This window comes from Aspergillus sydowii (genome assembly GCF_001890705.1).
Source record: "Aspergillus sydowii CBS 593.65 unplaced genomic scaffold ASPSYscaffold_5, whole genome shotgun sequence".
Lineage (NCBI taxonomy): Eukaryota > Fungi > Ascomycota > Eurotiomycetes > Eurotiales > Aspergillaceae > Aspergillus > Aspergillus sydowii.
In genome coordinates, this window is record NW_024467863.1 from 1,820,829 (window position 1) to 1,834,238 (window position 13,410).

General features: G+C 51.1%; 5 protein-coding genes across 5 annotated transcripts; 4 read left to right on the top strand and 1 right to left on the bottom strand.

Annotated features, from left to right (window-relative positions):
- The first annotated feature begins 11 nt into the window (after nt 1-11).
- Nucleotides 12-5,992, top strand: ASPSYDRAFT_178307 (THADA/TRM732 family protein). Its single transcript, XM_040843476.1, has 10 exons — nt 12-266; nt 340-1,301; nt 1,362-2,322; nt 2,371-2,610; nt 2,661-2,889; nt 2,948-3,258; nt 3,309-3,823; nt 3,874-4,014; nt 4,067-4,692; nt 4,748-5,992. The coding sequence occupies exons 1-10, from the start codon at nt 100-102 to the stop codon at nt 5,570-5,572; spliced, it is 4,977 nt and encodes a 1,658-aa protein (XP_040702884.1). The 5' UTR covers nt 12-99; the 3' UTR covers nt 5,573-5,992.
- Nucleotides 5,986-6,795, top strand: ASPSYDRAFT_89798 (uncharacterized protein; the record flags this gene model as incomplete). Its single annotated transcript, XM_040852220.1, has 1 exon — nt 5,986-6,795. The coding sequence occupies one exon, from the start codon at nt 5,986-5,988 to the stop codon at nt 6,793-6,795; it is 810 nt and encodes a 269-aa protein (XP_040702885.1).
- A 114-nt stretch (nt 6,796-6,909) lies between these two features.
- On the top strand, nt 6,910-9,656 carry ASPSYDRAFT_45516 (PX and BAR domain-containing protein). Its single transcript, XM_040847061.1, has 6 exons — nt 6,910-7,185; nt 7,233-7,504; nt 7,562-7,828; nt 7,899-8,924; nt 8,984-9,097; nt 9,148-9,656. Exons 1-6 carry the CDS (start codon nt 7,095-7,097, stop codon nt 9,241-9,243), a joined length of 1,866 nt encoding a protein of 621 aa, XP_040702886.1. The 5' UTR covers nt 6,910-7,094; the 3' UTR covers nt 9,244-9,656.
- Nucleotides 9,657-10,380: 724 nt separating this feature from the next.
- Nucleotides 10,381-11,618, top strand: ASPSYDRAFT_89800 (arabinan endo-1,5-alpha-L-arabinosidase; the record flags this gene model as incomplete). Its single annotated transcript, XM_040852221.1, has 3 exons — nt 10,381-11,231; nt 11,293-11,471; nt 11,527-11,618. 3 exons carry the CDS (start codon nt 10,381-10,383, stop codon nt 11,616-11,618), a joined length of 1,122 nt encoding a protein of 373 aa, XP_040702887.1.
- Nucleotides 11,619-11,777: 159 nt separating this feature from the next.
- ASPSYDRAFT_151833 (uncharacterized protein) lies at nt 11,778-13,130 on the bottom strand (the record flags this gene model as incomplete). Its single annotated transcript, XM_040842134.1, has 2 exons — nt 11,778-12,454; nt 12,518-13,130. The coding sequence occupies 2 exons, from the start codon at nt 13,128-13,130 to the stop codon at nt 11,778-11,780; spliced, it is 1,290 nt and encodes a 429-aa protein (XP_040702888.1).
- Between the last annotated feature and the right edge of the window lie 280 nt (nt 13,131-13,410).

Sequence of the window (13,410 nt, forward strand, 5' to 3'; positions counted from 1 at the left end):
AGAGATACGATCCAGAGATGGCGGGGATTGGGCTGCAGGAAGCAACTTGTTCGGTGAAATTGGTCGCTATCGACCGGCTCGTTCATACGGACATGCTGGATGGCAACAGTCATGGAAAACAAACCTGAGTGCAGCGCCGAGGCCATCGCCGGGCCTATAGACATGGAGCAGATCTCTCAAAATATACAAATACTGCCCGAAGCCACCCTCGACAAAATCGCCAAGGGCCCTCTGGTGAAATTCACCCTTACATGCGACGATATTGAGTAAGACTACGTCCTCGTATTGCCCGCTATCTGGCCGCTCTTGCTGCATACATATTTCTGACGCTATCTGCAGAAAAGCAACGAGGGTTTTCAATTCGCTATTGCAGACATATAGCTCAGCAGTCATTTCTCATGCTCATACCACAGCTGCATGCAATGCATTGAGCGCATTTCTCGACGCGGCCTTTGTATCACAATTTGAGGGGACTCGACTTCTAGCTCGGTCCCAGCAGACTTTAGTCCCGATCTTTGACAGTTTCTTGGCTCGATTCAAAGACGTAAAGCCTAGGCCTATGAAACAGGTCCTCGAGTCACTCGCAACGATCATAGCCAAGTCTACTAATGAGCCTGGATGTGACGCGATCAAGAGGGCTCTCGTGGACGCTGTTCTTCCTGCTATTATACTTGGCGAACCTCGGTCTCGAATCAAAGCCTCCATCAACGCCTTAGAGGCATTATTGCGCAAGAATGCCATCTCATCAATAGAGTTAATTACCCTGATAGACTCTTGGCTTCTACGCAATCCAGAACACTGGCCATCTGTGCTTCGGGAAGAATGCCGGATATCCGCAATAGACATCTCTCGATTCCTGGAAAGATCCTCCGAGAAAGAAGTCTCAGACATCCAGTCCGGCGAAACTGCGGTTCAGATCCTCATTCTAGGCTTTTTGAACCGCTCAAGGGCCTTTGACCTCGCAGCATCTTCCGGAGAAGTAATGGCTATGTTCTTTCGCAAGCTGGAACAGAAACTTGATTCTGCCCCATTGGGTGAAGGTAAAGAACGTCTTGCTTTAACCTGGGTCAAGCCAATCAAATATTTTCTACTGCAAAATCTTGGGATTCTAGAGAAGCTATCTAACTATATACTTTTGCGCTTATTTGGGCTCGGCGCAAACGGCTTCCGGTGCTTTTTAGAAACGTTGCCGTTGAACAATCTCCTTTCTGGAGACATGAGCAGCTGCTCGTTGAATGAACTTACTCTTCTGTTCGAATGTTTACAGATAGGGAAGAAGGCCGGTCTAGTCCACGATGACCGTGAGTGCAAACGAACTGGGTGGCTCTGCAGATCTTTGACTGACATTTTTTCTTTTTCAGATTACTTCACGAAATTTCAAACACAGGAAGAGCCGCCGCTGGTCTTAAAAAGCGAATTCATTGGCCATTTTCTTTTCCATCATGATTTCAATATCAAGATGGCAGCCCTGTCATTGCTGATCACGGCGCCATCAACTACGAAACCGCTCTCCTCTGCTGCCATTAGGGTTATTATAAAGAGTTTGCCATCTCTCCACGCAGAGTCTGACCCCTGCACAAGGGGAGAGATTCTGAGCATGGTCCGTGGGTTAATTGTACGCCTGAAGGGTGGTATTCTTGCAGATATAGAGAATCCGGTTGAGCCTCGTACCACATTAAGCAAGAAACAGCCGATTGTGTTCATCAGAGATGATGTTGAAACGCGATCATGTTTGGAAAACTATCTAAACTTTTTGGCGGCGGACCTACGAACCACGGCTTCTTATCATCGGCATATCATGGCTCTGAAGACCGTATACCTTCTTGCCGAATCTGGCCTCGATGAACGGTACATTGGCACCATGTCAAGCAAACCTGAACACCGCCAAAACAGGTGGAGATTCCATTTGGAGATTTTCGGACCGGTGCTTCAACGATTGTTGGTTGACCTTTTGATGGACCCGTACGACGAGGTACGAGGGATGGCTCTTAACCTCTTGAAGCTATTTCCAAGACCAGTACTTCTTCATAGCGCTGGACCTAACAGGGACAAGCCTGAACTGATAATCGCTGTGGCCAAGGCAGAAATGTTGGCAAGCAACACTAGTCGCGCTGACCATGCCGACACCGTTGCCCGGCTATATCAGTTGATTTTTTATACAGCGGATGCGAAGACCCCGAAGGGGATTGACTGGTGGAACACTAGGCTGGGGGTCGTTGAATTAATTTTAAAGAAACTTGAGGACAAATTATCCTCTGCGGAGGGCCTCTTCAACTCCTCCCTTCGCGATGCGCCACTTCACGGCTACCTTTGCGCGTTACGGTATGTTGTGTCCGTTCCAGACAAATGAGTGCCTAACCGACGTTCTAGATACATTATCTCGTCCCCGAAATTCTATTCATTGGTCTCCTGTGAAGGAGCTGATAGTCCTCAGAACTGGAAAACAATTCATACAAGGATCTCGTCGATTTGCGATAGAATATGGGAAGAAGTGAAGCCTCAGCTATGCATTGACTCCCCTGAAGGACACGCCGCTGAGCCAATTGAGGACCTCAAAGTTGGGCCCAAGGACATCCTCTCTTACTCGTGGCGTGCACTACGAGAGTCTAGGTAGATTATCCCTTCATATCCATGCTCATGGCCGGTACTAACAAATACAGTCTGCTTGTGCATGCAACACTGTCTAATCAGACCTATGGACCAGAAGGCGAAGCTGGCTTAACAAGAAGCGATTACGAGAAAATTGGGAGAAGCAGTTTCACGCAACTTGCAGAACTCCGTCACCGAGGCGCTTTCTCTACAGTGGCTCAAACCTTCTCGACTTGCTGTCAGCGGTGCGGTCAGTCAAGTAACCCCGAAATTGCTGGGCTCCCAGAACTCTGGTATCAGGTGCGTCAGCTGTACATTAGCTCCTAAAAAGGGGTTTGTTATAACTTATTCCATACAGGAAGCAAAGAAAATTATTTTCGAGAAAGCTTCAAAGCTCACCCGCCGCTCAGCTGGCTTACCAGCTCTAGTTGGGGGAATCCTGCTTTCAAACCCAGGCGGTCCATTGTTTCAACAAGTCCTTCAAGAGCTTCAAGACGTCGCTCACCTACCTGCTCAGCTTGGAGCGGAGAATCAAACTGTGGAATTGCCTCAAGTTCACGCGATGAATTGTCTTCGAGAAGTAATCACTAACGCTAGACTTGGACCCCATACGGAAGGCTTCCTCATGCCTGCACTGAACCTCTCGGCGGAGCGCATGGGATCACCAATGTAAGTAATTCCAACCGGCCCTTTGCCTGGGTATATTCTAACCGATATAGCTGGGCACTTCGTAACGCTGGCCTGATGCTTTTCCGTGCCTTGATGAACCGCATGTGCCGTAATGATTTCCAAGGGTTTGGGGGCAAATCCGGATCAGAACCTGGATCGAGGATCTCATTCCAGAAATACCCTGGCCTTGTGCAGCTATTATCAAACTTACTGGCCTCACCGCAGAAAGAAAGCGAGGGAGAACAAGTTGATAGCACTATGATGACCGAGAGAGTATTCCCAGCTTTGGAACTGATTGCTGAAAAAATCCCAAACCCTACGGATACAGATGATCCCATGCTACTTGCAATGATCCGGGAGCATCTGAAAAGTCCTGTTTGGGGTATCCGTGAGCACGCAGCCCGAGTTTATACTTCGCTGCTGGAGCGTTCAAATATATTAGATGAGATCCAGGTGCTTCTTAAAGCACGCGACGCTGAAACCCAGAATTATCTCCATGGCGAGTCTCTGTGCATCAGATATTCGCTTCGTCGTTTTGCGTTCGCACCCTCAGCCTTTTGGAATGGTCCGCCCCCACCGTCCATGTTTATGTGGCTGTTTGCTAACTTGCCTTAGAGCGCATTGGTGACGTCAAGTCAACTGTAAAGTCCATCTTTGCGGCATCATATCCTGTCTCTAAATCGCCATTCGTGCAAACGACTTTGTTAGAGATGCTAAGTGACGCCGTTGGAAGGAGCTTTGAGACTGGTGCCGAAGGTACGTTATAAAAGTTTCCAGTGATATGGCATATTGACTAATTTATAAACAGGGAAAATGACCGACCTTCTGGACTTTGTTTTCGACACTTATGATATTCCCGAAACCGTAGATTTTGTGTTTGATTCGAGCAACCCGTCGTTTACTACCCTAAGCACAACCCGGGCCTTTTCCCTTCTTCGCAGGGAGCTCGCTTGGATTACGGTTTTGAAGGCACTTACGAAGGGTGATACCAAGAACCTGGAGCCATTCGTGCAGAAAGTCGCAACATTCGATCCGAATGCCTGCCAATGGATACTCGAAAACCTCCACGAGCTACTGAGTGCCAGTGATGGATATACCGAGCCATTAGTCAAGCTCTACACTTCCCTTATCCGTGAAAATGTCCCCTTGGAAGTCAAGGCACCTGCTATCTCGAACCTTGCATCCTACGTCCAGGTCGCGCTTGAATCAGAGCACGCAGCACTTCAGACGTCTGCATTACCTTGGGGAGATATAGCTGGGCAGGTCAAGATTGGCTCAACCGAGAAAGGGTTCAATAGAGACAGAGCAGACGCAGACTTACAATTGGAAGGGTGCCTCGTCGGGTCGAAATCCGTTACTCCGGGACAACAGCTCTCGGGGACAGAGATCCAGGAGTGGGCTACACGGCTGCGGTTCGCATTGGCTGAAGAAACGGTATGTGCACACGTTGGAATTTGAAATTCGGAAATATTTTAATGCTGGGATCTAGGAATTTTCCACTCGTTATGCTGCAGCGACATCCATTGCTGCGTTCGCTCGGGCATATCGCCCGCTGGGAACGCCGCCCCGAACAGATAAAGTGTTTTTAGACATATATCTAAGTCTGTATGATCTACTGAATGACGACGACGAGGAGCTGCGTGACATCGCTGCTTCGACCGCCTCATGGGTCCTCTCATACTCTTCAGTCTCCCCCCAGAAGGCAGTCACATTGTCGCCACTGAATGCAAGCGAACTCTTCGCCAAATTTATCACAGATAACTACGCGAATTCGCAGCTTCTTTATACCAGAGCTATCCGGTATATTTTAGGTCTGGAGCCACGGATCGGCGACTCCAGCAACAAAGCGAGCCCCATGTCAGTTTCCAAGATCATCTCCGAGCTTAGGAAGGAGAGCACTGTTCTCTTTGAGGAGGAGAAGCAAAACCTGTTCATCGAAGAAATCCGCGAGATAGATTTGTGGTCGAGTGTAATGACTCGATTAACCAAAGCAGCGTATGATGAACAACTACTGAGAGAAGTCTTTGACTGGGTTTCTGAAGGATTAATGAGTTTTGCGGATACCCTTGCGGGCCCTGATGGGGAGGATGGATTAATAGGTTGGACCGCGAAGCCAGAGTCGTATACCCTTGGAGTGCGCGTTGTTAGTCTTGCGGGCTTATTGACTTCGAAGGAGTTCAGCGCTCTTGGTCTTTTGGGTGACTCCCATTCTGTCATTAAAGAGAAGCTGGAAACGTTGTTGGAGCGCGGGAAGACTGGTTTGCTTCATGCTGATCTTTTGTCAAGGATTGAGGTTGCTTTGGGGCGTTCATAGATTGAGTATAGATAAAAGTTATACATACACATAGAGCCGGGCTGAGGTGGGCTTGCATGTATATTGCTTGCCTGTGTAAATACCATGAGTAGTCAAGTATTTAGAGCAGCGTCAACATCATCATTCACCGCGGGAATTGACTGTCACGCTCACCTACTAACACAACCAGCTACTTGATCCATTATTCCCGACCATCTCAGAGAGCAGCATGAACTCCATGCCTGTAACGTTTGTCCTTGCCGCGATGCCTCTCTAACAGCCCCATTTTTGTCTCCAGCACACTCAAGGCGCAACTTACCAAGCAAACCCAAGTGAGAGGTAGAACCGCATTGCAACTCTCAATCATCATATCCACTGAAGCTATCCACTCTACCGTTACACCGAATCGTCCCCTACTTTTCGAGCTCTCCGAGATGAACGACAACACCATAATCGCAATCGTCATTATCGTCGTCCTCGCCGCGATGGCCATAGGCGGAACCTACGTCTACTACCTCCGAGCGAAGCTGAGACAAGAGATGACGATAGTCCGCGTCGAGTCCCAGAAACGACGGATGCAGCAGCTACACGCAGCTTCTGCGGCGGTTGTACGTGCAAAACAGGCGAGTCGTGGCCAGAGTCGTGGCCGAACTCGTGCTCGTTCAAGACGGCGCAATGTGTCTCCCGGTTACGATAGGAGGACAGCGGTGGATCGCGACCAGAATCATAATCAGAGTAAGAAAGGGAAGAAGGGCCAACAGCAGAGGCAGAGACAGGATAGCGATGCGCGATCCACTAAATCTTCAGGGAAAAAGGCGCCCCCGGTTTCGAGGTCTGGGTCTACGAGGCCTCCCCAGAAGAAGCGGGAGAGCAGTAATGCTAGGAATACCACTGAGCAGCGCCCTCAGGAGCAGGATCAGAGCCAGCAGGAGTGGGAGAACCAAAGTAATAGCGCCGACGAATGGGATCAGTACAACAACACAAACAATCCGCAGGATACATCAGGCTACGACCAGGCTGGGAACAATGACTCCAATAATGAGTCTGCTGGAGGTGGTGAATGGAATAACGCTGAGGACAACAATCAAACAAAGGGCGGCAATAACAATAGTGGACAGCAGAAGGGAGGGTGGAGTCTGGAAGACTCTGATGCGATGGCTACAAAGAAAACCGCACCGCCGCCAGCTCCGCAGCCAGCCCCGAGCCGACCAGTCGATGTAAAAAATGATGATAGCATGTGGTGAAAGGGATGCCTGGTAGTGGTAGAGGGTGGAGCCGTTCCCCGCGAGGCGGCGGGCGGTGAGGCTGACGGCGCCAGTGACGAGTGACGAGTGACGATGCTCTTGCCGATTGAGCTTCATGCAACCTCCCCTTCTCTGTTCTCAACAACGGGCTGGCGGTTTTTCTGCTGTGTCCTGAATTGAAATAGACTATTTTCTTTTTTTATATCTACCACCCAAGTCTACGTCCCTGTGTTGCATGCGAACATCTGCCACCCCGCGTTCCTAATCAAGGCTGCCTGACCAGCCTCCGCCTTTCAGCCATGTGGAACGACGAAGATAACAACCCGTACGGCGCATTCGATAGCGAAGCCCGGCTATCTGAATCGCTGCATTCTACCACCCTCGAATCTCGTAAGAATATATACCCGGTGAATAGCGTGTCCTGTTAACACTTCCAGCTCTGTACAATGCCGACTACCCCCCTCCGCCCTCCAGCCACTCCTCCAATCCCGACATTTCAGACTTCTCTCAAAATCCAGAACAGAGTGATGACGACGATGGAGATTATGCTGCGCAGCAGAGTGGTGTTGGTTACTCTCGCAAGAGTGTATTCGATAGCCGCATAGAGCAGCTACTCTACGAGAATCCGGAGATGCCTATTCTTATCACCGACGCCGGGAAGAACCACGAGGGCGGTGGAAGCTTCATTGTGTACACAATACGGACTGGTGTATGTTATACCTGCACCCGAGGCTATCGCATTTCGTTTTGCTAAATGGTGGATCAGGATTTGGAAGTTCGGCGACGGTACTCGGAATTCTCTTCGTTGCGAGCTACGCTCGTAAGCCTCCACCCAACTCTAATCGTTCCTCCAATCCCGGACAAACATACTATAGCCGACTACGCTGCGAAACCAACCAAAGCTAAAGAAGATGCTACGATAATTGACCTCCGGAAACGAATGTTGGCGGTCTTTTTGAACCGATGTCGGAGAATGAAAGAAGTCCGCGAAGATGGCGTTTGGTGGAGGTTTCTGGATCCTAATGTTAGCTGGGTATGTTTTCAGAGGAAGAGTCATATACCCGAAAAGAAAAGAAAAGAAAAGCACACTAACTCGTGTCTAGAGTGAGGTCTTGAATACTCACCCTGTCTCCTCGGTGCCCAAAAATAACCTCAAGGCACCTCCTCTTGACCCTGCAAACCCAACGGTTGCGCACGCTTGGCTACCAATCCCATCTGCGTCTGCGAAGCTGAAGAACACGCCCGGGACTGCTACATCACCAATCGCAGAAACCCCAGGCCCGGATATTCTAGGCCGTTTCCCCCCTGAATCGCGAAAGCTAAGCGAAAAGGAACTGGATCCATACTTTATCAATTTTGAAGCTTCTACCCGAGAGTTAGAACTCCTCCTCCAGGGCAACATGGAAAAAGTGAATCGCCGCACACTTGCCCACCTGTCCGGCCTGTCCGCAGATTTGATGGAGCTGGGTGCTCGATACAACGGATTCTCTCTTTCTGAACAATCTCCGACCGTGGCAACGGCTATCGAACGAGTTGGACAAGCAGCGGACACTTCCTACATTGAGACAGAAGAGCTGTCGCTTGCGCTCAGCGCGAACTTTGCGGAGCCAATGAGAGAGAGCGCCCAGTTTGCGAGTGTGGTCCGTAATGTTTTACAATACCGAGTGCTCAAGAGAGTGCAGGAAGATATGACAAGGGATGAGCTGGCCAAGAAGAGGACTCTACTGGAGTCTCTGGAAAGGAGCGAGCAGGAAGCAAAACGTATTGAGCAGTACCTTAACCGAAACCCACCACAGGCACCAACAAAACCTCAGCGATCCCTATCGACGTCTTCGGCAACTAGCAGTCAGGGAGGTACCGAGGGGGAGTCGCGGCCCAGCGGAGAGGACACAGCCTCTATTGACTCTGATTTTCCGCCAACGCATGCCGAGCATCCGTCTGCGACGGCGCAGCGGTACCCGGATTCTGGACCGACGTCACCCCAGGCACATCGCAAGACGTCGAGTGGGAATTTTGTTGCTAACAAGATCTTCGGTCGCATCAGTCATGCGGTCCATGGATTCGTGGACGTCGATCCCGAGCGGACACGGCGGGACCAAATTGGGAAAACTAAAGAAAGCTTGGTCCAGGTATGCTTACTTTGGAACGTCCGAGCTCTTTTAGAGTTTAAAACTAATTCGAGCTACAGCTGGAGCAAGCGTTGGGAGTGTCAGAGAAAGACGTCAAGGACGCTAGTGCAGGGGTCTTGCACGACCTGAAGCGATTCCAAAAGGATAAGGAAGGAGACCTCCGCCGGTACATGGTATGTGTAGATCCCCCAGGAGGTGTTTCCCCCAACTGACACAAGGGCAGGTTGCCTACGCACGCTGCCATCTCGATTGGGCTCGCAAGAACCTCGAGACGTGGACTGAGGCGAAAGACGAGGTGGACAAAATCGAGGTCCGGTAACGTGCATCCGGCATTTGTCCGACGATGTTTTCGGGTGTTTGTTGTACCTGATGACGGCGTTGGTGGACGATCTGTTATTTGAAATACTCCGTTGCCCATCAATTTTCCATGTCCCCTCGAGGGTTATTTGCTCTAGACCACGGACAATCCTCATCTGCGGGGAGCCTGAAATGCTCATGATGTTATGCAAACACCCATAAATAGCCGATGTGATATCAATGCCCTGTATAGTAACTCCGTAGGCGATTGGAAGCTGCCGAGAACTGGCCGTCGATCGGTTCAGGGCCAATTTTTCAGGACTCGGGGCCGAACCACGGTCCGGCTGCGTAAGAACAATAAGTTAACTATTGAGGGCGCACTGTTCAATGATATAAACTGAACTTCTAGTTGTATCTGGGCGCCATGGACAGGCAATTTGCATGCGACAGGGTGGATCTCGGTGTTGGCTTCGCCGGCCGTGACTGGATCGACAACACACCATCGCCAACCTGCCAGACGCCATCCCTAGACTGACTGCCTGTCTGCTGCCTTTTTCTTCATCTGCACTTGCCACCCCTCTCTCGACACCTTGCCTGTTCCTGTGTCTCTGATTCCGCGTCTCGCCGTCGATCAGGGCCATTGTGTTGATCCATCATCGACAAACTGACGGATCCGGCGAAAATCCTGATCTGCCGCCCTTCCTTTTCGGCACTTTCGACACATCAGCCAAACTCAAGCATTCTTCTCCTTTCTCGCGTCGATCATGTTGTCACTCTCCTAGCTCGGCACACTCGCAAACGATGCTTTGAAGCTCTGTAGCTCTCCGCTCCCCCATCGCAGAGCTCTCGCGGGCAACTCTTATTCGACGCTCCTTGGGTCCGAGGTGCGAAAACAATGGGCCCCAGAGCCCCCTACCTACCCAGGCAGTGAGTTGTTTCCACAGTCTTCTCTTCGCATGCGAACAGGATGTACGACTACAGTCGTCTCCGGGACGCGGAGTCGGCCAAGTTATTACCATGGCCTGTTCCGCGTCCTGGGGGCAAGGGCAGTCGACGAAGAAGCAGCAGAAGCAGAAGCAGAGACTCTTCCTCGTCCAGGTCCAGGCTATCCTCCCTAGCGATCCGCCGCTTGACTTTGTCCCGTCGTCGCTTTCTCAAGATGGCTATTCTCCTGGCTGTTCTCCTTCTCGTCTCACTGGCCTACTCGGCCCGTATCAGGCCTTCTTTGTATAGAGGTGCCAACGATACCGTCTTTCGCGAGGATGGTCCTCCCCATACCGATGGGTATGCTCGTGCCCATGGGACGGACTTTCTTATCCATGATCCGAGTATCGTCCAGGTAGAGGATACCTTCTACTCTTACAGCGTTGCCCCCGGTATCGCCATCCACCAGTCATCCAGCCTTGACGGGCCCTGGACGCAGACCGGCAGTGTCCTCGGTGGAAACAGCGTTATCCGGAAAGGCGACAACAAGTCCCCCTGGGCGCCCAACACCATTCAAATCGGTGACAAGTTCTACTGCTACTACGCCGTCAGCAACTCGGGCTGCCGTGATAGTGCTATCGGGGTAGCCTCGTCTGACTCCCCCGGCCCGGGGAATTGGACCGACCACGGGCTTATTCTACAGTCAGGCACTGGCGATGGGTCGGATACCTCTCCAATGGACCAATCGAACGCGATCGACGCCAATGTGTTTGTGGACTTTGACGGGTCCGTTTATTTGATATTCGGCAGCTTCTGGACTGGCATTTGGCAGGTTAAGCTTGATGAGGACTTGGTCTCTGTAGAAGGCCACGAGACCAGAAGTCTTAGTTCGGCCCATCTTGCTGCGGAGCCTGGCAAAGTGTGGCGTGCGAGGAAGACAGCGAGTCCTATTTGTGGCGATCCATCCGGAGGTCATCCCATCGAGGGCGCCTTTCTGGCTTACCATGCGCCGTACTATTATCTATGGTATAGTTGGGGAAGGTGTTGCGAGTTCAAGAATCCGAAAATGCGGACGAACGGGCAAGAGTGCGTTTCTCCATGCTTGATTGTCTTTTGTTTGGTTGAAGCTTGTAGCTAACAGACACAGATACCGCATTCGAGTTGGACGATCCGACAACGTGCGCGGCCCGTTCGTGGATAAAGAGGGTAATGATCTTGTTGATGGTGGCGGCGAGACGGTTTACGGCTCAAACGGTGATGTCTTCGCTCCTGGGGGTCAAGGCATTATGAGCGACCTGACAGGTGATATCCTCTACTACCATTACCGTGAGTGCCCGCCCTATCCTTTCCATCTCAATGGTCCGGCTAATGGCGTGTCTAGTCAATTCTTCCATCAGCTACGAATTCGGCCAAGCAAGACTTGGATGGAACCGGCTGGAATACGTGGACGGCTGGCCTGTCGCAGTTTATTAGAGCATTTGCATTTCCGACTTGGATATATCCAGCATCTACAAACACCCTACTTAGACTTGATACATACAGCATAGTAGATATAGACCATCTATAGAATAATATAATAATTCTTACATACATACAAGCCAACTGGATTGTACGTATTATCCTCAAAAAGCATCAGATATCCGCCTCAACAACCATCCACGCAACATACCAACCAACCTCACCTCCCATCTTCTCCATCACCCGTCGGCTGGCGACATTATCCACGGAAACATCCGCGAAGAACCACTCTTCGCCGGGACCATCGTGATTATTATGCGCAGAAGGTTCAAAAACGTCAACCCCTCTCTTCATAACCTCCTTCCCAACAACCCCTCCCAGACCCTTGCCGCGATGCTCCGGCTCAACATGCAACGTGCAAAGACTCCCGTCGAACCCCAGGAATGCCCATCCAATCGGCATCTCCCCTTCCTCTTCCCCATCTACACCAACGCCTGTACCTGCACCTGCGCCTGTGCCAGGAGCCGTAGAAACGGGTCGGGAGGATGCAGGTGAGCCATCACCATCACCACCAGGCCGGTAATACAACGCCACGCCACCCATAGCCATCAACGCCTGCTTCGAGCGCGGGATATTAGTGCGGTTCTTCACCAGGTCAAGGTGTTTCTCCTGGATCCCTGAGACGCCAGTGGAGTCGGTGAACGTGTACCCAGACCCCTTTCCAAGTAAGCTCCCCTTTTCTGGACCTTTGCTGTTGACATCATCATCATCATCATCATCATCATTGAATGACGAAGACGGGAAACAATATTTGGCGTAGAAGACGTTTTGGCCGCGGTGGATACGCACCCCTGGTCTTGAACTTTGAATTTCACTTGGCCCTGTGCCTGTTGTGCCTGTGCCTGGACCTGAACTAGGCTTCGTTGGCAGTGTCTCACTTGCGAGTTCGCAGATCAGTTCGACAACGGTCTTGTGCACTGAGCCTAGCAAGACGGACGTCTTGGGGTGCGGTGGGATCTTCTTCACGCCTTCGTCCCTTGCTTTCTTTGGATCTGGGACTGGAGCGGGTGGTTGGGAGGACAACCAGGCGATGTAGGGCGGGACGAGCTTGGTGCGGACGTGCGTGAATAAAGACAGTAGTTGGGATTTTGTTGTTTCTTTTTCTTGAGTGGAGATTGCGCCGTTAATGTCATGGTGAGTTGCCTCCGGCGTTGGTGCTGACGCGGAGTCGGATGCGGACTTGGACTTGGACTTGGGATTGGAAATGGCCTTCGTTTCGAGGGTCGAGAAAACCCAGACCTGGGTGTCCAGGCCTCTATGGACGTCTGCGTATGCTGCGAGCCACGGAGACTCGGTTCCAGTCCCAGTCTCTGGCTCTGAGTCTGGGGAGAACGAAGCGAGGACTTGAGCTGTGGGCGAGGGGTGAGTGACCTGGTGCTGGATGCGGCGGAGAAGAGGGCCTGATTGCGGGAGATGGGCTTTTAGATGAGTGAGGAGGGCCGTGTAGGGGTGGTGATGGGCGTGCATTTTGTTTTCTGTATTTCGTGATCTGTTTGTCTTCTTTTTGTTATTTTTTGTTCGGGTTCATTCTATAAAGGCAGAAGTTGGAGGTGGCGGATGAGTCAAAACTCAAGCACCTCGTCGCAAGAGTCAGCGGGTTTGGTCGCCGCGCAGAAGCTTGTCAATTCTTTTTTAAAATTAATTTGATGCTAAGCAAGTAGTAACTAAGTGATATACGAGCCAATTGGTTCGGAACATGTCTGCAGGGGGGAATGTGCGTTTTCTGTCCTGGTGGTGCCGTTTATAT

What these genes read in the sequence shown, in the direction of transcription:
- ASPSYDRAFT_178307 (XM_040843476.1), top strand. Translation starts at nt 100, where the DNA reads ATGGCAACAGTCATGGAAAACAAACCTGAGTGCAGCGCCGAGGCCATC. An exon ending in GAGCGCATGGGATCACCAAT is followed by an intron (nt 3,259 to 3,308) that starts GTAAGTAATTCC and finishes TAACCGATATAG; the next exon opens with CTGGGCACTTCGTAACGCTG. An exon ending in CTTTGAGACTGGTGCCGAAG is followed by an intron (nt 4,015 to 4,066) that starts GTACGTTATAAA and finishes ATTTATAAACAG; the next exon opens with GGAAAATGACCGACCTTCTG.
- ASPSYDRAFT_45516 (XM_040847061.1), top strand. Translation starts at nt 7,095, where the DNA reads ATGTGGAACGACGAAGATAACAACCCGTACGGCGCATTCGATAGCGAA. An exon ending in TTCTACCACCCTCGAATCTC is followed by an intron (nt 7,186 to 7,232) that starts GTAAGAATATAT and finishes TAACACTTCCAG; the next exon opens with CTCTGTACAATGCCGACTAC. An exon ending in TGGATCCTAATGTTAGCTGG is followed by an intron (nt 7,829 to 7,898) that starts GTATGTTTTCAG and finishes ACTCGTGTCTAG; the next exon opens with AGTGAGGTCTTGAATACTCA.